The sequence below is a fragment of the Neolamprologus brichardi genome, chromosome 20 (genome assembly GCF_056152115.1).
Source record: "Neolamprologus brichardi isolate AB-2024 chromosome 20, ASM5615211v1, whole genome shotgun sequence".
Classification (NCBI taxonomy): domain Eukaryota; kingdom Metazoa; phylum Chordata; class Actinopteri; order Cichliformes; family Cichlidae; genus Neolamprologus; species Neolamprologus brichardi.
In genome coordinates this window covers 34,612,184-34,636,067 of record NC_142123.1, presented here as the reverse complement: position 1 = coordinate 34,636,067, position 23,884 = coordinate 34,612,184, and the positions used below count along the sequence as shown (strand labels likewise).

General features: G+C 48.2%; 1 protein-coding gene across 3 annotated transcripts; it reads left to right on the top strand.

Annotated features, from left to right (window-relative positions):
* The first annotated feature begins 894 nt into the window (after window positions 1-894).
* On the top strand, window positions 895-23,576 carry acss2 (acyl-CoA synthetase short chain family member 2). Of its 3 annotated transcripts, none has more exons than XM_087834018.1 (19): window positions 895-1,563; window positions 3,426-3,621; window positions 7,919-8,010; window positions 8,090-8,193; window positions 8,267-8,339; window positions 10,576-10,651; window positions 11,502-11,610; window positions 12,063-12,107; window positions 15,075-15,212; window positions 15,679-15,849; window positions 15,978-16,111; window positions 16,180-16,312; window positions 16,486-16,542; window positions 17,583-17,663; window positions 17,752-17,860; window positions 18,134-18,202; window positions 18,493-18,669; window positions 18,763-18,837; window positions 19,046-23,576. In XM_087834018.1, exons 1-19 carry the CDS (start codon window positions 1,440-1,442, stop codon window positions 19,171-19,173), a joined length of 2,091 nt encoding a protein of 696 aa, XP_087690144.1. In that variant the 5' UTR covers window positions 895-1,439; the 3' UTR covers window positions 19,174-23,576. The 3 variants fall into 3 exon arrangements, with proteins under 3 accessions (XP_087690144.1, XP_087690143.1, XP_087690145.1); XM_087834017.1 differs by having other exon boundaries at window positions 12,060-12,107; XM_087834019.1 differs by lacking the exon at window positions 12,063-12,107.
* Window positions 23,577-23,884: the final 308 nt, after the last annotated feature.

Sequence of the window (23,884 nt, the reverse complement as noted above, 5' to 3'; positions counted from 1 at the left end):
ATATTTGAGTAATTCTAAGCATGAAGCTCTGTCACAGGTAAACTAACTAACTAACTTACAAAGATAACAGTCTGGGAGGAAATTGTATTTTTACACCCACAGGTGATTCTCTGTTAGCTGTTAACCTGGGATATCTCAGTATGGAGCGTCCTTAAGAAATCAAAGTGTGAGACCCAAAAACTCTACAGCAGATGATCGGTGCCTGAAAGACACGTCCTTAATAAAAGGAAAAAGACCCGACACAGGAGCTGAGAGATGATCTGGACCTTCAGCTGATCGTCCACTGTTCACCGAAGCCTCATCAGAAGAGGCCTCAATGGAAAGGCTTCTGTCAGGAAGTTAGAAAGGCTGAGAACTAGCCTGATCAAAATCAATGGACCAGCCCTGATGGACTGATGCATCAATGTCATGGTCAGTGTGTATGGAGGAACAACAGTGAAAGTCCACAGCCGCCTGTAAACACCCCTTGGAGGCTCAGTCTGGGCTGCATTTCAGCCACTGTTGTTGAATTCTTGCTAAAACGCATGGATCTATAAGAGTTGGATTCACCGTGCAACACCACCTGTCCGACTTGACGGTCATTAGAATCACATAAATTCTGTTTTTGGCTTCTAAACTGGTTTCCATTCATCGCTTTACCTATTTCTCATTTTCCCAGCACAGTGTAAGTTCAAGACTTTTGCACAGTACCGAGACTGAGCCAAAATTGAATTAACAAAACTTTTACTATCTTAAACCCTATGTTAGAAGCACATGAATGCAGCATCAGCCCTGTTTATTATTGTTAGCACTGTAAATTCTTACAGTTCCGTGAGTCCGCGAATCAGCGCTGATCTCTGATTGGCTGCCCCTGGAGCCAAACAGCGCGCAGCGCCACACGCTTTCCTGGAGCAGAAGAAGAAAAAGAAGGAGCTGCGACCTGTCAGCGCAGAGACGAAACCCTCTCAGCGGCTCCTCCGGAGAGTCCACACAGGCTCTGCTCGGCCAGAGGACCACCTGCTGCCCACATTTATCCAGAACACACTTTACACGCTGAAGCGGGAGGAATCTTCTGCGCACGCGTGTGAATTCTCTTTCTCCTGAAGGCTGTTAGCTCAGCGCGTTAGCCTGTTAGCTGCTCCGTGTCCGATCTGCAGGACTTTCCTCGAGAGGAGCGGACAGAGTCCACGGGAGCTGCACCCACACTCACCTGGGATCCGGTTTACAGACGCACCTGCGAGTTTACGGTTCAAGCTCGGCTTCTGCACACAAAGTCTGAGCGGAAGCTCAACAAAAAAAGCTCCCGCAGAACAAGGAAGTCTAAATGAACTTTGCTGCTAGCTGTTAGCTGGCACCCTGCTAGCCTCGTAGCCACCATTCATTAATTGCAGCTGAAGGACACCTGCCCGCTAGACCCGTTGTTTCTTCTGGAAGCTGAGCTCACGGCTCGAGTTTTAGACATGATCCCTGACAAGCCCCCGCGGGAGAACGTGTTCCACGGCTCCGAGGAAATGAAGGAGGCTCACGTCCCGAGTTTCGGCAAGTACAGAGAGCTCTACATGAAGTCCGTGGATAACCCGGACGGTGAGTGTCCTCAAAACGGCAGCTCAGGTAGCAAAGACGACACCTGCGACCCCAGGTGACACAGGTGATGGGTCAGGGGTCAAGCAGAAGTGCAGAAAAGTCATCGTACAGTCAGCTAAACTTATAAAGTGTGAATGGGCAGGTGCAGATAGTCCCGGAGTGCACGCGCACGGGGATGGAGTGTAGACCTGTCTTCATGTACAGATGCACAGCTCCCTGCGCGTGCCCTCTGTGCTCTCCTTTGATCTGTGACATTTTCCGCTCTTTGGTTTGGATTCAAGCGATCAGGCAGGTGCAGTGACATCATAGCCAGAGACCATGGAGACCGATTTAGTCTTACCAGTTAGCTGAAAACCACAAATCCAAGTTTTAAAAAGATGAAATGAGTTAAATACAAAAAGAAACACAAGATTTTGGGTGTGAAAGCTGCAGTTCCCCTAGTGACCAGCGGAGGCGCCAGCACTGAGTCGGTACCCATAGAGTCCCAGAACTGGACCTCTGTGTTTGTGCTGTTGGAGCCTTTTGGAGCTTTGTAATGACATCATGTGACCAGTAATGTCTGCTGTGAGGTCACTGCACTAACAGACCATCTGAGAAGGCGGTGCTCCAGGTTGATGCACTAATACGGTCCAAGGATGCAGCATTTGGTGATACCTTTGACTCCACCCTCTCATCCACATGTGGTCACCTCTGGAAACACAACAGCGTGTTGGCATCGTGGCTACGCAGGCTGCTGTTAAAGCCGTCAAAGTTTAGTGAGGGTGACAATGAATGATCCAAGCATTTATCCATTTATTGTAATGGGAAACAACTTTGACACCAATAGGCCGAAGAAGCTGAAAAGGTTCAGTATCTATAAAATTAAACATGTAGCAGAGTGTCACATAAAATCATGCAAAGCTGCTCAGCTGAGTCCAAGAATAAAACCAATGAGCTGGAAATGATTTTAAAAATCCACATGTCACCAGGTCTCTGGATGAAATACTCCAGTTTTCAGGACCTTTTTCTTTTTTCATCAGACTGAATATTTGTGGACTCATGTCATCTTTGTTCTGTTTCATAAGCTAAATGACCGCTTGGGCAAAAGTAACATGAAACTTCTCTTTATGACTTGAAAGTTCTGTTTGTAATAAGTGTAGTTTAGTGTAACCCATAGACATGAACTTTGAGATTATTTTAGTTTGGTGGCAGTAAGGAAGCAGTTTTACCTGCTGAGGTGGTTTCCTGGAGGGAGGTGTGTAAAGCATGATATCAGCTTCATGCACGTCACAGGTGACAGTTTTTAGAGGAAAACGTTGCAAAGCGGCGTCTGGCTGCAGCAGCAGCTGTTAAACAGTTTCACCTGAGCTGGTTGATTATTAACAGTGATTAAAGCTGGCTGTGTTTATAGGCTCTGCTGTAAGCGACACCTTTTCCTGTGTGTGTGTGTTAAAAACAAACTGTAAACACATCAGAGCAGTGCGTCAGGAGGGCAGACATATTTAATATGAACTGTGTTTGTAACGAGCATAAACTCTACTTGGAACGTAAACTGTCCTCAGGAAGAACAACGGGATGTAAAATACTGTAACACTGCAGTTATAATGTAACCACGCAATTATGTGATACAACAAGAGAATAATAAACTGTACCAGGATGTTACTGCAGTAATAACACAGTGTAAGGGTACATTAGTATTTCCACGCTAACGATGATGTCACAGACTGAGTGATGCTTGTGGTGATGGAAGATGCGTCGGGGTGTGTAACTGAAGGAAACGCAACCCCATGTTTATTTACTGTTTGTTGTTGTTGTAATAGTCGTACAGTTCATGTGCAAACTGATGCGTCTCCCTCTGATCGCTCTCACTTCCTGTCCCGCAGAGTTCTGGGGCGACGTTGCTAAGGACTTCTTCTGGAAGACCAAGCACACGGGTCAGTTCCTCGACTACAACTTTGATGTGACCAAAGGAGAAATCTACATCAAGTGCATGGAGGGAGCGTCCACCAACATCTGCTACAACCTGCTCGACCGCAACGTCCACGAGAAGAAGCTCGCCGATAAAGTCGCCTTCTTCTGGTCAGTGTGTGTGTGTCTGTGATTTCAGCAGATCTATGAGAGCATGGTTATGGAGGTGTGTGTCTACTCTGATCAAGAAACACCCCCCCCCCCCCCCCCCCCCCCATAAATAACTAAAATAAAAGGAGCACTGTCAGCTGTGTTCTTATCACTGGTTCCTGTAAACTGGTGAGTCGGGGTAAACAGCTGGAGAACAAAAACAGTTTCATCTCATGACGGCTGTCGGTCCAGCAGGACTCTCCCTCTGAACTCACACTCGCCGTTTCAGCTGAGTCTGCTCGTCCGCCCCGAGGACAGAGGCACGACGCCAGTCCCTGACCCCGGCAGACACGTGCAGGCGGGGGCTGGTTCATGGGCGGGGGCTGGTTCATGGGCGGGGGCTGGTTCATGGGCGGGGGCGACATCGTGAATCTCAGGTGTGAATAAAGCCAAACAACAGAGTTTCTCCATCAGTCTTACCTCCACTGGCACAAAGCAAAGCTGCTGTTTGGTTGCTACAGTGAGCTCACAGGCGCTTCGACCAATGAGGAGCGACTTTATCCCAGATGTTTGTGCTACAGACGCCAAAACATTAAACACACCTGGAATGGCTTAATAAGAGCAATGAGTTAAAAATGATGATACAGGAACTCGACGAATAAAATAACACTTACATAGAAATAATGTAATAAAAGCTCATATTTAAAAAAGGAAATACAACAGGCTCAAATATATAAAATATTAAAAATGCTTTTGGCCTCTGAGAAGCTGCACGTCCTCCTGCGTCATCTTGTTCTCATGACCTTTGAACTTTGACTGTCAAGCCAGCCATTCGTTCTTGGGGCGGATGCAACACTAACAGGACTGAGCACGGGCACATGGTACACCGCCGTCCTCTCCTTTGTCTCCGTCTCTCAAACAGATCGTGTGGTTTGGTTTATCAACCATGAATCTGAAACGAGTGATGTCACAGAGGAGCTGTGAGCAGAGCTGTGAGAGCTTCTGAAAGCAGCAGCCTGGAGGGCTTTTATCCACCAATCTCTGGAAAACATCCAGAAGGTTCAGTCCAAAGTCTGCTGAGCGTCATCCAACAGATTAATCTGGTTATTGATTAATGCTCGAAGTAATAAAATGTTTCCACACGAGTGCAGCTGATCACCTTTAAGACTGGACGTCTCTGCTCCTGTCAGAGCTGAATTACCTGTGGGCCTGCAGCAGAGAGATCCCTGCAGGAAGCATTAAACCTGTCACATAAATCACTGACCGCAGTTTGTTTTAGAGGATTTAAACTGGAAACGCTCAGACATTCATAACAAATCAGAGAGAAGCGAGTCTAACATGTCATGTTTTTAAAACTCCAGGCTCGACTTCAGAGTTTCATTCAATTTAGTTTTATTTATACAACAACAGTCGCCTCAAGGTGATGCAGAGAAAACCCAACAGTCATGTGACCCCTATGAGCACTTTGGCGACAGTGGGAAGGAAAAAACTCCCTTTTAACAGGAAGAAACCTCCGGGTCAGACTCAGGGAGGGGCGGGGCCATCTGCTGTGATTGGTTGGGGTGAGAGAGGGTTTGAAGTCCCTGATGTCAGAGGCTCCACCCACCTGTTTGTGAGGGGCAGCCAACTAGAAGGAAGCTTGCTTTAACAAGGCGGAGCTAATATATAAATGTTTTTATCAGGGTCGTTTCAGCGCTGGTTATGGAGTCGAAGCTCCGCAGATTTTAAGGGTTTTTGGCCTTTTCCTGTAATGACCTTTCCTCAGAGCGTGAGACCTCACCTGAGCAGGTCCCTCTGAGTGGGGGGAGGACCCCGAGTGGGTGAGACAGTAAAAAACCTCCTCACAGCTCCTGGAGTCTCAGTGACGTTTGAGCCAAGTGTTGAAAATAAATCCAACACTGTTGTGTATTTATGTGTGTTTGTGTGTGTGCGTGTGTGTGTGTGTGTGCGTGCGTGTGCGCTCCTCTAACACAGGCTGGTGTGATGACTGCGCTAAGAAACGCCATGACCTTTTGTTGGAGTGTTTGCTTGCATAGTGCGTGCGTTAGCTTGTTAAACACTGAAGTTAACATCAGCTGCTGCTGCTCGAGAACGTGCGCGGTCCCGTTCAACGATCGAATTAAACGATGTGGCTCAAATATAAACATGATGTCAGAGCTGTAACTGCTGCTGAGACTCCTGTCAGCGTAAAAATGCACAAACAGACACGTGTGCAGAAAGTGTTAATGTGCTGGTGCTATAAATGGCCCAGCACCTCCACACAATCAGTCACGCCAGAGGGACGTGAGCCCGACGGCGGGCACGCGAACCCGGCAGCTCGGATATCAGCCTGGAAGTGTCTGCAGAGGTCAGGACCTCAGCACAGCTGCATTCTGTGAGCCCCAATCAGCTGAGAGCAGCAGGCGAGTCACAGACCGTTCAGATGTGAGCGGCCCTCCCACCATCACACGCACTCGCTGCTGCAGACAGAGGCAGATTGGAATCCCAGTTGCTGCTGAGGTTCTGGTTGTGCAGCTGATGCCAGTCCGTACTGGACGACAAACGAGCGAGCGCCAGAAGAAGCACGTTTACACCTGAAACGTGTCAACTTTTCACCGCCGAGCGTGATGTCATTCTTGTGGCAAACACGAAGCTCTAGAAAGAAGCTGAAACGTGTTTAGTTTCCTGTTGTGAAAGAAACGTTTTCTTTCTTTAGCAAGTTTAAGTTCAACACTGAAAGTAAAACTGACAGATTTTCACACCTCTCTGTAAAATCAGCCTTTGATCTGAAATCTATTTAACTTATTTTTAGATGTTTGAATTTTTAAAAATAAACCTCAATCCTGGTTTGTGCCAAATTTCATCTCCGAACAGCAAACAGCTTTATTTCACAGTCTAATGAAAGTGAGTGACGCTCTGGGTTAGTGAACTGAACTAGCTGAGCAATGATTCACCGGCGTCCAGGCAGCGTGGACAGGTTTGTAAAAGAGGCGACGTCGGGTTTAAATTGATACCACAGGTGTATCTAAAAGGAGGGTGAGGGGGGCGCCTGTGTGCAGGCGTGTGAGGTTGTAGTTGCAGTTTTTCGGTGCTGGTTTGTAGTCGAGTTTGTCCACGTGGGATCTGAGCCACATTATTCTGTCTGCAGCCTGCAACGCTGCGAGCTGCGAGGCGAGCTGCAAGCTGCCCGGCCTTCAATAATCTGCAGAGGCAGAGCTGTCGCAGCTTGTCCGCCTCTGTCTGCTGTAAAGGCTTCATCTCATCCCTGCAAACTGCACGCGCCTGCAGGAGAGGGAGGGAGGATGTGACCTCGAGTGTCGCTGTTGCAAGTTCCTGAAACGGCCAGAATGACGCCGTGTTGTGAAAACGCAGAAAGTTTTCATGAGGCAACTTCAACAATGTGAAGATTGCTCAACCTGAAAGGCGTCTGTGCCAAGACTCGAAGTTCTCGCTCTGGTTGGTTTGAGCTGTTTTTCTTAAAGGAACACCAAAACCTGTTTGTCCAGTCTGGGGTGAAAGGTCATTCAATCATTAGTTTCACCAAAACACAGTGTGGCTCCTTCAGGATCTATAAATATGAGGAAACCGGTTAATTCTGCTGTGGTTGGTCGTTACATGGAGGCTGACACGAGTGTGCTGCTGGATGGACGTGACCTGCTGTTCTGAGAGAGCGTGAACCACAAACATCAGTGTTTTCCTGCCTGATGAAGTCGTTGATGTCCCTCAGTTACTTTAACCTCTTTAATCAAACAGACACAAAGTGCAGATTCCTGTCACATAGTAACAGCAGCGACCGTCATCAGCCTGACTGTTGCCTCGGCTGCTCTTTGGCGTGAATCCAGTGACGTTTTTAACTTTGGCTGATTTAAAATGATGTGAAACCAGCAGCCAGGTTAGCCGAGCTAGCATTGGCTAACATTAGCTAGAGGAGAGACTGCTCAGGGTTTGATCCTGAACGACTCCTGTGCATCATGGAGTCTCCCGCCGACGCTCACTGTAACTTCCTCTCAGCTTTGTGGGCTCAGGAACGCATCGCAGAGGCTGCTCAGCAGCTCTGATGCTAACAATCACACCCTGTGTTTGTGTGGGAGTTGTGTGTCACTGGTCTCTGAGCGTAAAACAGTGCAACACAAACACAGAAACAAAGATTTTGGTCACAAACACAGAAATCGATGTGACAGGCCCAGCTCGTGTGACATCAGCTCGCGTGACAGGTGTCGCGTGTTAGTGATGCGTTTCCTGATCTGAAGCTCATTGGCTCTCGGAGGACGAAAGCATCGAGATGTGAGGAAACGTTACATCTTGTTGTTTGTTTTTAATTCATGAATGCTGATTTCAGGGAGGGCAACGACCCCGGCGACGAGCTGACGGTGACCTACAGGGAGCTGCTGCAGAGAGTCTGTCAGTTCGCCAACGTCCTGAAAGCTCAGGGTGAGTCACCTGCTCGCTGGCACCGCCCCCTCTCAGCTCTGAGTCATAAATCCTGCTCGCTTCTCTTTTTTGTCTCCAGGCGTGAAGAAGGGCGACCGCGTGTCCATATACATGCCCATGGTGGTCGAACTGGTGGTCGCCATGTTGGCGTGCGTACGCATCGGAGCGGTCCACTCCATCGTGGTGAGCTGCAGACGCCGGTGAAGGCGGTGGTTTGAGTTAAAGATGGAGGCTAACGCTGCTCTGCTGCTCTCAGTTCGCAGGTTTCTCTGCAGAGTCTCTGTGTGAGAGGATCGTGGACTCTCAGTGCTGCCTGCTCATCACTGCAGGTCAGCCTCACCTGCACAACGCACCTGCAACACGCTCGTTACAGATATCCATAAACCTGCAGGTAGCAGTGTTGAGTCTGACCTTGACCTCTGACCTCCTTTGGTTGGACAATAAGCTACTTGTGGGTTGTAAAAAAGGTGAAATGGCCGAATTAACTGGGGAGCGAGATCCAGACCAACGAAACGTCGCAGAGCTGGAAAAGCTGCTCACGCCAATCATTCCATCTTTATTGATCTATCTTCACCCAGAGGTGGCGCCGGGACGCTCGCCGCGTCCGGGTGGAGCGTTTATGTTGCTCGTTTATTCGTCCTGATGATCTCATACCAAACGTGCACCTTTGAGTTCACGCTTCCACCTTTTATGCAGCGTGCACACGCGTTTCACCACCAAGCTGGACGTGGCGGTGAAGAGAGGCGCTGGCCGAGGTGCTGAGTTGGGGCCAATAATCAGTGTTATTAGCTGGATTAGAGAGTGGTGATATAATCCAGTTAATCTGCTGCGTTATTGGCCACACACACATGCTGTAAGCAGATCATGAGGCCCGCTGCCTCTGTGGCTGCCGTTAGCTTTGACCAGCACAGGTGGAGGTTCGGTAAACCGGTGCAGGCGTAGCTGCAGAGTTGATGCTTTGTTAATCCGTGTGCACGTTATGGCGAGGTAGGATCCGTCCTTAGACTGGGCGCTGAGGATTTTACAGTAAAGCTAAAGTTAACCTGCTGCTGCGTAAAGCAAAGCATTTCCCATCAGTTCTGCTGGAAGGGAGAGTGATTGGCTGTAGTGAAGATGATCAGACGCAAGGTGAAGCACACGGGGAGTGACTCGCTGATGGAGCTGCAGTGAAAGCTGAGCTCCACCAGTCTGATGGTAAAATGGTAAATGGCCTGCATTTGTATAGTGCTTTTCTAGTCCCTAAGGACCCCAAAGCGCTTCACACTACATTCAGTCATCCACACACTGGTGATGCAGCTACATTGTAGCCACAGCTGCCCTGGGGCGCACTGACAGAGGCGAGGCTGCCGGACACTGGCGCCACCGGGCCCTCTGACCACCACCAGTAGGCAAACATGGGGTTAGTATCTTGCCCAAGGTTCGATCCCAGCCCCGATCCCAGGCAGCCTGGGATCGAAACACCGACCTTCTGATTAGTGGCTGACCTGCTCTGCCACCTGAGCTCAGGTGGCTGTAGCTGTGACATCAGCCGAAACTGATGTCACAGCTTCGGCTGTCGGCGTCCGTGTGCTCGAGTGACGCAGCAGCGTACAGAAACCACGCAGAGCGTATCTGATCAGCTGATGGACCAACGCGGAGGTTCGACTGATTAATGGAGGACGCTGATTTCAGCTCTTTGCTGCACTAAAGCAGATTTATTACAGATTTATTACAGACACTGAGCTGAAGGAGCCCTGATGATGCAACCAGCAACGCTGTAATCCAGCTAATGGAGTGCGTCTGTGTGCGTCTGTGTGCGTCTGTGTGTGCGTCTGTGTGTGCGTCTGTGTGTGCGTCTGTGTGTGCGTCTGTGTGCGTCTGTGTGCGTCTGTGTGCGTCTGTGTGTGCGTCTGTGTGCGTCTGTGTGCGTCTGTGTGCGTCTCTGTGTCTGTGTGCGTGTCTGTGTGTGTGTGCGTCTGTGTGCGTCTGTGTGTGCGTCTGTGTGTGTGTGTCTGTGTGTGTCTGTGTGCGTGCGTGTGTGTCTGTGTGCGCGTGTGTCTGTGCGCGTGCGTGCGTGTGTGTCTGTGTGTGTCTGTGTGCGTGCGTGCGTGTGTGTCTGTGTGTGTCTGTGTGCGTGCGTGCGTGTGTGTCTGTGCGTGTCTGTGTGCGTGCGTGCGTGTGTGTGTCTGCATGTGTCTGTGTGCGTGCGTGCGTGTGTGTGTCTGCGTGCGTGTGTGTGTGTGTCTGTGTGTGTCTCTCTGTGTGTGCGTGTGTGTGTCTGCGTGCGTGTGTGTGTGTGTCTGTGTGTGTCTCTCTGTGCGTGCGTGCGTGTGTGTGTCTGCATGTGTCTGTGTGCGTGCGTGCGTGTGTGTGTCTGCATGTGTCTGTGTGCGTGCGTGCGTGTGTGTGTCTGCGTGCGTGCGTGTGTGTGTCTGTGTGTGTCTCTCTGTGTGTGCGTGTGTGTGTCTGCGTGCGTGCGTGCGTGTGTGTCTCTGTGTCTGTGCGTGCGTGTGTGTGTGTGTGTGTGTGTGTCTGTGTGTGCGCGCGTGTCTGACTGCAGGATAAATCATGTTTCTTTTTCTGTAGATGGTTTCTATCGAGGAGATAAGCTGATCAACCTGAAGCTCTTAGCTGATGAAGCGCTGCAGAAATGCAGAGACAAGTAAGACACACACACACACACACACACACAGACACAGACACACACACACACACACGTTGTCATATCTCAGTGAGGACGTGTCATTGACATGAACCTAACCATGACCTCACTGTAACCCTGACACTAAAACCACATTTTGAGTCTCAAGCTCGTGGGGACGGGCCGTTGGTCCCCACAAAGATATGTAAACATGTACACACGCTCACACACTCAGGTGTTTAGCCTATCAGAGCGACTCCACCCCCTCCAACCGTGGCTGCTGTTGGTCCCAGCAGAGCGGCGTGGCGCAGTGTGTCACAGACCCTTCAGACTCGACTTCCTGCTGAGTGTTAAACTTTATTGTAGCAGCTGCAGGAAGCTCGTCGTTATTGAGCTGTCGACTCTGATGATGTCACACATAATAAAGGTTCTCATTTAGGCAAATCTGAGACAGTCAGGTGGGAGGAGTCTTAACGTTGCTGCCCTCTCGTTCTGTATTAAAGCGGAGCCGTGCAGCACGCCGCTGATACCTGCGCTTTCCTTATCAGCTCCTTGCAGCAGAGCGAGCCGTGTTGGGCTGGTTATGTATCTGCATGTCATCACCTGTAGTCTGTCTTCCACCATCGCGGTGTGCAGTCGGTCCTCGTGCTCTGATTGGTGCTGTGAGACCTTGCTGCTCGGTGTGCTCGCTGTTCCAGCATGAATGTGCTTTTTATTGTTTGCATGAGAATAATCGAGCCTGCACACGCTGATGGATGGGAGCTCTATGTGCAGAGTGTGGGGTCTACTCACCCCTGCCTTGAGTTTAGCTGGTGCTGCGTACCTTTGTGAGGTCACAGTGACTCGTACGGATGTGTGTCTGTCTGTGCAGAGGGTTCCTGGTCGGGCGCTGCATCATGCTGAAGCACCTGTCCAAAGAACCGGAGGGGATTCTGGGCTCTCAGTCGCCTCCCGCCAAACGGCCGTGCCCCGATCTGCAGGTAAACCACACACCTGAAGGTTTTGTCTTCCTAACCTGAGTCACTGCGAGCGCCACCATCAGGTCTGCCTGTGACTTCTGACCTGATGGAGGCGGTGCTTCCTGTTGCAGATGGAGGCCACTGAGCCGTCTGATTGGACCTCCGTTGTAGTCGTTCAGAGTTTGAGTTTTGTGGAAATTCCGATTATAAATTGGCTGTGAAAATTTTATGATGGGGAAACCAAACCAGGAAGTGAGTGGGCGTGACTCACTGCCTCTGCTGGACACTAGAGGAACTGCAGGATGCTGACTTTTCTTTCTGTTAAATCTGACATTTCAAACTTCGTCACTGTCACGATTTGATTTTGGGGATCCTGATTTTTATCTTTGTGTTCTTCCTTTTCAATAATCCTTCTCCCTCATTACTTCTCCTTCCTCTTCCTCCTCTTCCTCCATCTTCCCCCCACCCAGCAGGAAAAACAGGCGGGCAGAGTAAAGAAAACGCGTCCCGTACCAAAGGTATTTTCACAGCTGACCCTCGATAACCTCTTTGCTTCGACTCTTTGTTTCAGAGGGAGTTTCACTCTGAGAAGAATTTGCAGAATCTGCTGCGGAGCGAAAACAATAAATGTGAGAAGAGCGAAAGCTTCAAGTCTTACTGAGCGTTTGGAAGCTTTCAGTCGTCCGTTCAAAAGCTCTGAGAAGATCTAAAAGCTCTCGTTGCTGATTTATTGTTTTACCTGCAGCAGCAGTTTGTTCCTCTGATGTTTGACAGTTCAGATTAAACCAATAAAAACAGATTTTCTTTAGATCTGAAATGAGTTTAAATATTTTAAATTAAATGATGACATCATTCAGCGTGGCGTTTAGAGAAACCCGTCAAAGATGGTTTCTGTCGGGTCTTTGTCTGAACTGTTGAAGCTCGCTGGAATAAAAAGTGAATTCTGAGTGTGGATTAACACTAACACTTTCTCTTTGTTGTGCAAACACTCCTCGTGGTGTGCACCTGTGAGTCCTGACGGAGGCGAGCGCTCGCCTGTGGACGTTGTCCACGCCCTGAGACGCCTCCGTGTCTACTAAACCTGCTGTAACGCTTCTCTCCTCTAAACGCTGCGAGTCGGGAAGAATCAGAGCTCCGTTTGTCCGGAAAATAAAATCCGGAGACACGGATGAAGACTATAATCGGTGACTTGGCCATCCCTCAGTGAGAGTGCACGCTGAACGAGGCGCTCGCTGAACGAGGCGCACGCTGAACGAGGCGCTCGCTGAACGAGGCGCACGCTGAACGAGGCGCTCGCTGAACGAGGCGCTCGCTGAACGAGGCGCTCGCTGAACGAGGCGCTCGCTGAACGAGGCGCTCGCTGAACGAGGCGCTCGCTGAACGAGGCGCTCGCTACGATAAAGTGACAGACGGTCATCAATCGAGCTGTTTGCACCGCTCGACTGATGACTCAGCAGCGCCTGACGGTGGTTAGCTATGGGTGGTGTCACCGACACATACATGAACCACAGGTAGATGTCAGGAGGACTCCGCCCCTCGTTGTTTCCCAGGGTAATCAGGTGGGCTGGGTTATAAACCGCATCGCTGCTCTGATGTCATCACACATCTGGTGCAGATGTTTCTCACTTTGACACACGTGACGTTGAAACGGTGACGGGTTCATTTGTAACATGGTAATAGCACATTACCAACAGTTCCTGCTGCACAAAGTGCTTAACAGTGTAAAATCAATAAAAACAACAATGATGCAGTAAAATATAGGAAAACAAATAAATAAAACAAGTAAATAAAAACAACAACTAAGGCTGTTAAAACCAAAATGTTCAACATGTGTGAAAAGCCAGACCATAAAAATGTCTTTAGTGATGATTTGAAACGTTAGTGTTTGTGCAGGTCACATATTAAGAGGAAGACTATTGCAGAGTCTGTCACCACCACACTTTAGTCCAGGAGTAGTTAAGGTTAGTTCTGACCTGGACCTCACGTTCTTCCTGGAGCATAAACCAACAGGAGCTCAGACAGGTGAGAAGGGGCTCGTCCGGTTTGTGATTTAAAAACAAAAAGTCAGATTTGGCTCCTGTGAGGAACAGGGAGCCAGTGAGAGGCCAACACTGGGTCACAGGCTGCTTCAGGTTAGTGCCAGTCAGCAGACGAGCAGCTGCAGTGAGTCTGTTTCTGCAGCACCGTGAAAGGTCGTAGCGTGAGAACAGCCCAGGGGCAACATGTGGACTGCAACCACGGCAGGACCCAAACTAGAGCCTTGAGGTGCACCAGGTCCAGTTCTGGATACAAACACAGCTCTGATTCTTCCTCGCTAACAAAGATGTGGGCGGGGCCTTGTGTTTTCACGCTACTTACCCGTCCACCAGCGCTCACCTGTGCGACAGCCAGGTAAGATTCAGGTCCAAGGGTGGTAATCGCTCCTCTTTCCTCTGCATGTAAACCTGAGCAGATTTATTTTAGCTGGAACCCACCCAAGGCCCGCCCACTCGACGTTCACCCGTCAGCTCTGTATCTCCCTGTCCGACCGCGACAACGGCATCGTGGGAGCCGCAGCTCCGTGACATCAGACCCGGGTCGATTTCCTGCGTGAAAGCGGCTCGTCGACGGGTTGTTTTTGGCTCTAAAAGGCAAACGAGATGGACCGGAGCGACCACGCAGGGACGCACTGGGAGTAACGGGAGCGATTGTTGCCGACGCGTCCTTCACGTCCTTCACGTCCGCTGCTCTAACAGCTTTAAAGCATTTACATAGAACATAGTCCAGATGTTTTTGCAGTCACATCTGGAGCTTTCACACAGCTCAGTGTTTGGAACAGGAGACGTCACCTGAAGGTGGTGTTGCTCCGTCAGGTGTGCTGTCAGTGAGTTTACGAAACGTAGACAATAAAATTTATTTTATTTATTTTGTAAATGTAACTTTGAGAATCAAACATTGGTACGTTTGTAAAACCCGCTCAGCGTTCAGCTTTCTCCTTCGGCATTCCCAGATGGAAACTCTGTAGTTTAACCCGCTGCGTGTGCCCGGGTGGACGCGACCCCGCCCCAGAGAGCTGCAGCCTTTGCTCCTGCGTGGGAGGAGCGTTTTATCCTCGTTAGTTATCAGATAATCTCCCAGCTGTTTAGTCTGAAACGTGTCGCTGGCATTGAATTCATCGTTGGACGTATTTTTAATATCTTGGCTTCAGGTTCCTTTGTGTGGTTTTTAAAAACGCTGGCGTCGCCCGGGGTCTGATGGACACGCAGGAAACCAGTGGGCGTGGCCACTCTAACTCTCTGTGGCTCTGTTCTCTCAGATTCACAGCTGCTTCTTCTTCGCTGTCTTCAGTAGTTTGAAGGTGTCAGACTAACTGTTTGGTGTCTTAGATTTTACAGCCGCTCGTCTGAATGTTTACAGGCCGATCGACCGGGTTTCAGGCACGACTTTGGCAGTTTCACTGGTGTGTGTGTGTGTGTGTGTGTGTGCGTGTGCGTGTGCGTGTTCAGGTGCCGTGGAACCCCGAGGTGGACCTGTGTTGGCACGCTCTGCTGCGTGGCGTCTCAGACGAGTGTGAACCCGAGTGGTGCGACTCTGAAGACCCGCTCTTCATCCTCTACACCAGCGGCTCCACCGGCAAGCCGAAGGTGAGGAAACACCTGTAGGTCACCTGCGTCTCACTTAATGAGGCGTGTGTGTGTCTGAGGAAAGCCCACCTTCATCATCACCTTCATCATCACCTTCACACCGCAGCAGGCGGAGCTTCAGTAACTCGCTCAGGGTGTCTGTGAGCCGGAGAGAGAGACACGAATGTTAGAACCATAAACTGTCACAGGTGGAAACAGGTTTGTTCTAGAACTCCTGACTTCATCGTTTAAAACTAAAGTGTTTATTTTGTGGAAAATTATGATCAGAAATCAACCGAATAACTTCTTACAACTTCAAATTAAACGAAAGTTAAATTAATTAACAAGATCAAAAAGTGGGCAACAAATCCTTGTTTGCCACACGCCTCTATTTCTGCATATGAACGCTCCTCCTCGCTCCTCCTCCTCCCTACTCCTCCTCCTCGCCCCTCCTCACCCCTCCTCGCTCCTCTCGTCTCGCCTGCAGGGAGTTCTCCACACCGTCAGCGGCTACATGCTCTACACCGCCACCACCTTCAAACTGGTGTTCGACCACCAGCCCGACGACGTGTACTGGTGCACGGCGGACATCGGGTGGATCACCGGCCACTCTTACATCACTTACGGCCCGCTGGCCAACGGGGCCACCAGCGTCCTGGTGAGTGTGCGAGCGCGCTCAGACTTCCTGTTTACAGGTGTGGGCTGAGGTGTGACGTAACACTGATGTGTGCGACGGTTTAACCCAAAGCTGTCTGATGATTGTACATGAGTGTTTGTGTGCGTCAGTTCGAGGGCCTGCCCACCTACCCCGACGTGAGCCGTATGTGGGAGATCGTGGACAAATATAACGTCACCAAGTTCTACACGGCTCCCACCGCCATCAGGCTGCTGATGAAGTCTGGAAACGAGCCGGTGCAGAGGTGAGCCGAGGCCCCTCCTCCCTCCACCAGGAGCCTGCGGGGTAACTCACCTGTGCCTTTGTCTGCAGGTACAAGAGAAGCTCTCTGAAGGTTCTGGGGACGGTCGGCGAGCCCATCAACCCCGAGGCCTGGCAGTGGTACTACAACGTGGTCGGGGAGAAGAGGTGCCCGATAGTCGACACCTTCTGGCAGACGGAAACGGTGAGTGACGGTTTGCTGCAGTTTCAGCAACGCCGCTTCCAAACGTCTTCATCTAGAATCGTCTCCATTTCTGCTTCTTTGTGCACCTGCTGCTTCTCTGCTGAGCTTTGACTGAGGCTGTGCTGCCCCCTGCTGGCCGGCTGCCTGAGATTAAAGCGGTTTTCTGTTTTCAGGGAGGACATGTTCTGACTCCTCTGCCCGCGGCCACGCCCATGAAGCCTGGATCTGCTGTAAGAACATGATGTGAAAACACGTTTAGGTTCAAATGTGTGTTTGGAGAAACGTTAAAAGGTTAACAGTGATCGAGGCTTTTAACCCTTTTAAGCGCTTAACTGTGCACAACTGTTTTTAGACTCCAGTAGAGTTACAACCACGTTGCTAGCGCAATCATTTTCTTTGCATATGAAACTGGACGAGTCGTACTTGCTCATCTAGTCTCCGCTCAGTTTCCCTCCACAAACGGCTTCTTGCAAAAATCTTGTAAAAGCACTGACAACAACAAAATCATCATAATCCAGACGAGCGTTGCTGATCTGATCCAGAAGTGACGCCATTTTTGGGGGAAACGTAGTTTTTCCCCTGCAGGGCCTTTCAGAGGTTTCCTGCTGTGTTTGAACGTCATGTTTGACTCCCGAGTTCCCGAGAGGCTCGAAAGAAAACAGGTTTATGCTGTTTTTTTTGAAAATTGTGCACAATAATATTTATTTTGTTTTTCCTGAAGTTTATAAAAATTAGTGCATCTCAAAAATGAAACTATGAAGATGCTCAAAACTTTCCCGTGCTTGGATATTTGCAATCTTTTTGCATTTACAGTTTTGAGGGATAAACCTCTGAAAACAAAAAAACAGAATCACAAATGATTTTCTATTTTTTTGTAGTTTATTCCACAGTTCATGTTACTATGGAGATGAAGATGAGCTCTGGCAGACTTTGGGTTTAAAAGGTTCAAACTTTACATCTAACACAGTGCTGACGATGCGTTTGGGTCCAGGTGAGACCAAACGCATCGTTTATGCTTCTGTCACCACAAACAAGACAAAGGAAACGTGTAAATCTGAAAACCACAACAACATTTAAAGATAAATTCATGAAAGGAAGTGAGGAAAGGTGCTGATAAATGGTCCACGAGTGAAGGAAGTTAAATGAGAAGTAAAAAGACATTAAACACAGAAACGAGTCAGGTTTTCTCACCATTTATTGTCTTTTTAAAAATATTTTTTCTTTTTCATTTTGTTGCTGTCGTTCGCCCCTCCCCCGCGTGTCCCCACAGACGCTCCCGTTCTTCGGCGTGGTGCCGGCCATCCTGAACGAGTCTGGGGAGGAGCTGGAGGGGCCCAGCGAAGGATACCTGGTCAGCCTTGAGTACATGAGCCTTTATTTGTCTCCGTCCTTCCTGCGAGCGCGTCACACCTGCCGTTTGTCTCCGCCCTCTCACACAGGTGTTCAAGCAGCCGTGGCCCGGCGTGATGCGCACCGTTTACGGAAACCACGAGAGGTTTGAAAGCACCTACTTCAAGAAGTTTCCAGGATACTACGTCACAGGAGACGGTGAGCAGCGCGTCGTGTTCGACTCTGCAAGCGCCAAAGAAACAAACTTTTCACGTGTTCGCTCGTGTTTGCGTCGGACTGAAGCCTCTGCAGCGACCGTTTGAAAGTTTAACCTGTAATATTTATTATTAGCTCAGAATCCTTTAACCAGGTGTTTCTAAAGGGGCGTGGCCACAGGTCTGTGTGGCTTTCACAGCTGCTGTGGATCTGAAACACGACTCGGCGTCTCGGCTGCACTAAACGTTTTAATCCCGCCCCTTCATTTTCTCGCAGGTTGCCGTAGAGACAAGGACGGGTACTTCTGGGTCACAGGAAGGATAGACGACATGTTGAACGTCTCAGGTAAGACGCGACCCAGCTGTTAAACATCTGTCTGAGCAGCAGAGGGCGCTGTTTCTCTCCGTGTGTTGCCGCGGGGATTTTGATCTGTAAACAAAACAAATTCTTATTTGATTTTAAGTTTCTTTTATTAAAGGATCATTTTTAAAAACTTGGTTTAATCGATTTTATTTTGCACCTTCTCGTCTGTTCTGAGCTGTTTTACGTCTCGGCGCGTTCCTGCGTGTTTTATGCGCTCGTCTTCGCTCGCGTCTGACACCCGAGGGTGTAACGGTGACCCGTCTGCCCTCCAGGTCACCTGTTGAGCACAGCTGAGGTGGAGTCGTCTCTGGTGGAGCACGAGGCCGTCGCCGAGGCCGCCGTGGTGGGCAGACCTCATCCGGTCAAAGGAGAGAGCCTCTACTGCTTCGTAACGCTCAAAGATGGCGTGATGTACAACAGCGAGCTGGAGGCGGAGCTAAAAAAGCAAGGTGGGTGAAGGGACTGCAAGAAGCTTCGTTCCTGTCAGGCTCGTTGGTCTGTGAGCTTCATCATCTGACGCGAGTTATACTTTGTGTTCACAGTGAGGGAGAAGATCGGCGCCATCGCCACGCCCGACTACATCCAGAACGCGCCCGGACTGCCCAAAACCAGATCTGGTAAGGAAGCTAGCTGCTCTGTGTCACGTTAGACGTGTGAGGGTTCCTCCTCGACGCTCAGACGTGTCGTTTTCACCTGCGGCTGACGCGGCGGCTGACGCGGCGGCTGACGCGGCGGCTGACGCGGCGGCTGACGCGGCGGCTGACGCGGCGGCTGACGCGGCGGTAGTCGCTCTGCTGAAGCCGAGCTCTCTCTCTCCGTCTGCAGGGAAGATCATGAGGCGGCTGCTCCGTAAGATCGCCTGCGACGAACGGGAGCTGGGCGACGTCTCCACGCTGGCGGACTCCACGGTGGTCGAGCAGCTCTTCCAGAACAGATGCTGCACGGCGGTGTGACGCCCCCGGGATCCTCGGAGGGAGACGCCGACTGCAGCCACACGCAGGAACAGCTGCTGCGAACCAGCCGAGGAGGAGGAGGAGGAGGAGGAGGAGGAGGAAGAGGAGGAGGAGGAGGAGGAGGAGGAGGAGGGAGTCCATAAACTTGTACAAAACGACCTTTAGCTCCTGATGGTGATGATGTGAGAAGGCTTGGCTGCAGGTAGATCGTAGGCGTGTCCACATGTGCAGTAACTCCTCAAACTGTCACATCTGTCTGCACGTCCATCTGCAGATGTTTCCAGATGTTGACGCCGCTGCTCTAACCGCCCTGCAGTCGAGCTGAGCGGTTGAGGATCAGGGTAACGCTTCATGTTGGTCTTCTCCCAGATGAGCTAAGCGGCACCTGATCGATGTCGAGTGTCGTCTCCTGGTTTAAGGCCGATGTGACGCGCTACCCCTCTCCCACGCTGACTCCTCCCCTCCCGTCGTGCCACAGTACCATTATGTATGCTGGCAATTAGCTAACCATGAAAACGCTCGGCTTTACTTTTAACGTAGTCCCTTTTTTATGTAGGAATCTTTTAGCTTTGTGTGTCTGCATGCTTCTGATTTATGATCAAAGCTTCCAGGAATCCACCGATGATCCGGGATTGAGCGTCCGATCTCCCCTCAGTCCGTCTCCTCGGGTACCTCCGGACCTCTCAGCGCTGCTGGAGGAAGTCGTGTTCGGAGTCAACGCGACGGAGAGCGGGACTTCCTGAGGAGCGGTCTATAAACCAGAGTGATGCTGGAAGAGGCGCACGGGGACGAGCCGCCTCTGAACATGACTTTTGCGATCGGGTCTTCTGTCCTGCTGTTTTTGTTTGTAACAGCTGAGCAGCGATCGGCTTGTCAGTCTGGAGGAAGCAGAGAAAACCTTCAGTGACTCATCGACCTGCTGAGTTTGTGCTGTTTGGGTTCAGACTAAAAAGCTAAATTGTGATGTGGTTTCATTTGAACTAAAAACATGAACACTAGGTCTGTGGATCAAAGTGAGAACACTGAAGTCTGAAGCAGGTCGTTGGAGCCCTGAAAGCTTTCTCTGCTCGACAGACGTCTGATTGTGATTTAAAGCCGGTTAGATTTCAGCTTTTATTGTCCTTTATTTTTTTAATTCTGTAGCTGTTTGTATCTCAGTGTGCCAACCACACGCGCAGCAGTGAGCCGGGTTAGAAACGAACGGTTGTGCAGCAGCTTCCTGTCTTTCTGACTCGGGTGGAGGAAAGAACGCAGCTGATCTTCAGTTTGGCGTTTTGTTTGTTTCCCTGTTTGTGTCAAAGTGTGTTTGCAATGACAGTAAATGAACATGACTACTGCCTCTGCTCCTCTCACCTCTTTGTTCCTGCAGAAACGATTCATACTGCAAAATCAAGGATAACTTTGATGACACGAGTTAAAGTTCAGACTCAACAACAACAAATCATTGATGCACCATTTTAGCCCATAAGGACCAATCAAAGCTGCGATTTATCAGCTGATTCTGTGCAGTTTCCACGTGATGCCGTTTATCTTCAGCCACATCACTCCTTCATTCGTTAAATTATTTCTTTATAATTTTGAAGTTGGTAGTAAAGTCAACTTAAAGTATTATTGCTTCTGTTATTCCAGGTGTCGTGTGTTTAAACATCCATGATGTTTAAACACACGACACCTGAGCCAAGAGGACAAAACATTGTGCGCTGACCTCATCATACAGAAGGAAAAATATCCATCCATCTTCATCCGCTTTATCCGTGTTTAACACAAATGAAAAGTTCTTCTTCTTTGCCTTCGCCACAGGCAGAATTATTGCCCAGTGGATTTATTTAGTGGATATTATTGGTCCACTTGATTGATCTTTATTATTATTAATTAAGATCAATAAATAAATTATTAAGATTTATTTTTATTTTATGCATTTATTTTTTAACTTTCAAGTTATTACAAACAGAGCAGACATGACTGGGGGAAAGGAGAGGAAAAGATGAGAAGTTCAAGAAAAAGACATTAAAAAGTCGTCTGGAAGGAAAACGAGCAAAAACAGACGACAGCAGGTAAACAAAAGATATCAAATGTTACTGAGCAGCAAACCTGACAATGCACAGTATGCTTAGAGGTAGCAGCTAAGGAAGGCACAGGTACACACACACAGGCACACACTGTACGTGTGTGTGTGTGTGTGTGTGTGTGCGCGCGCACAGGTACAGCGATACTTGTATAAACCGAAGCATCATAACAGCGTGTTTTGAGCCGTCTGCTGCGACCGGTTGGGCTGAGAGAAGGAAGACTGGATGCTGTTGAAGAGAGACAAACATTAAATATTCCAATATGTTATTCTGGGCAGAGAGAAGGAAAACAATGAATTCTTTATTTTACTTTATACACAAATTATTATAGTGCATTATGAATAAATAGACATCTGTAACAATTTTGCTCAAAGATTCATTAATATTGTTTTTCCTGTAAAAGCCCCAGGTACAGGTATATAAATTTCAGTGTAATATTACTCGGCGGTAACCAGTGTTGCTACCATGATATTACTTGGCTATTAATTGGTTATTACTTTGGTAATTGAGTAGTAATAACTTAGAACCCTGTTATCCAACCCAAACACCTTTTCACAAACTGTAGGCCACTACAGGCCACTCTCCCAGTTTCCAAAAATGTTGGACAAACCTTTTAGCAATAGACCGGAAATAAATAAAAATAATAATAAATATGATTTAATTAACCAAAGTCAGTATGGATTCAGAGGAACGAGATCAACTTCACTGGCCAAACTTGAAACAATGGAAACAACAACAAATGCACTGGACCTAAAACAATCTGCAGCCTGACTATTGATTGATTTTAAGAAAGCATTTCATACAGTTAATCACTCAATACTATTAAATAAACTGCAGTTTTCTGTGATGAGGGGAACTGAGCACTGAGCTGGATCACAAGTTATTTATCTAGAAGACAACAGTTTGTGAAGCCAGGAGAAGGCCCCAGGTTATTTAATATATATATGTATTAATGACATGTTTAAGGTCTAAATGATCAAACTTTATATTATTTGATGATGATACTAATATATTTTTCTGGGGATACTTATGAGGAACTTATATTAATAATATAATTAATGAATTAAGACAGTTACATTGGATGATAGTAATAAATTATCACTAAATCTTAGTAAAACAAAAGCAATGGTGATAAATTCTTGATCGATACTTGATGATAAAATCAGACACGTCCAAAAGCAGCTCAGTCATGAACAAAATCAAACAGCTTCTAGATTATAATTGTCTCTGTGCACTGTATTCTTCTCTAATTCTTCTGTATCAACTTTGTTGGGGGCAAATAATTGTAAAAATACACAAAATTCTTTTCATATCACAAAAAAATGGCAGTTTGTATAATACACAAAGGGTATCTTCATCATACAAATTTCTGATTTCTACAGTCAAAATTATTAAAACTTCATGACTTGATTACAATCAAAGCTTGAAGTAATCTATTACAGTTCCATCCATCTATACATTTTCTTCCGCCTGTCCGGGGCCGGGTCGCGGGGGCAGCAGCCCAAGCAGAGCACGTCGATGGTTTGGAGGAAGTAATTATTGAAGTCAGAAAGATGGATTGGAGAAAAAGAGTCTAAATGAACATCGATGGTACTGAAAGTAGCTGTGGATGATATTACATCTGTGGGATTCAAATCAGGATATTTTCCATTCAAATGTGTTCATGCTGCACTGTGATGGCATCAGCCACACAGTGTCCATTTTTCACTTTATTAGTTTGCTTTGCAGGTTTCTTCATTAATATAATTCATTAATCATTTGGTTAAACCCAACACTGGTATTATGAGGCGCACATAGTAACATTGTGTGGTTTTTCTAAAATGTTTTGTTATATTAATTATGATTCTCTTTCTTTGAGTTACCTGGTTTGGGCGGTGGCTGTTTCCTGTCTGGGCAAAAGGCGTGGCTGAGGACTGCTGCCTGCTCAGCAGGACCAACCCTGGGCTTCCCAGGAGCAGGGTGTTTTAGGTTTAGTTAGGTTATTCTGTGCTTAGTTAATATTAGTGTGTTTTTGTTTCCCCCCTATTGTGTAAATGGTTTGGCCAAATCATTATAGAAGCGACCCTCATGTGTGTTTGTAATTAGGTCAGTTTGTGAGTTAAGTTGTGTCTCACTTTGTTTTGTTTAAGTTTCTGGAAATTACTTTTCGTGGAGTTATATTTAGTCGACCTCTTTTATGGGCCTGCCAAGTATGTTTTTGAATTTTGTTAATTTTGGACTTTTTGAGGGTTAAATAAAGAAAACCCTTTTTGAAGACACTTTTTTGCCTGTGTCCTCTTTGCTTTGGCTGCTCGGTCCCTCACATACACCCTGTTTTTGTTTTCTTACAGTCTCATCCAAACACAGCAGATCTGATGCACATCACATTTGTTAGGACGCTGTTAATGAACAGGGGAGTGTCACTTTCTCTCTGAGCTGATCAGGTCTGTGCTCTTCATTTAAATCCAGACGTGATCACATTTTCAAACTGTAGCTCCTAAACTTTGGAACACTTTCCTCTGGTCACTGAATCATTGGAAAAAAACCTTTGCAGTTTGCAGTGATTTGTATTGTGTTAAAAAATAATTCTCACTAATTGCTAAACTGATTTAACCAATCAACAAATATGAGATGTGAGCCTCTCCCAGCTGTCACTGGGTCAGCTG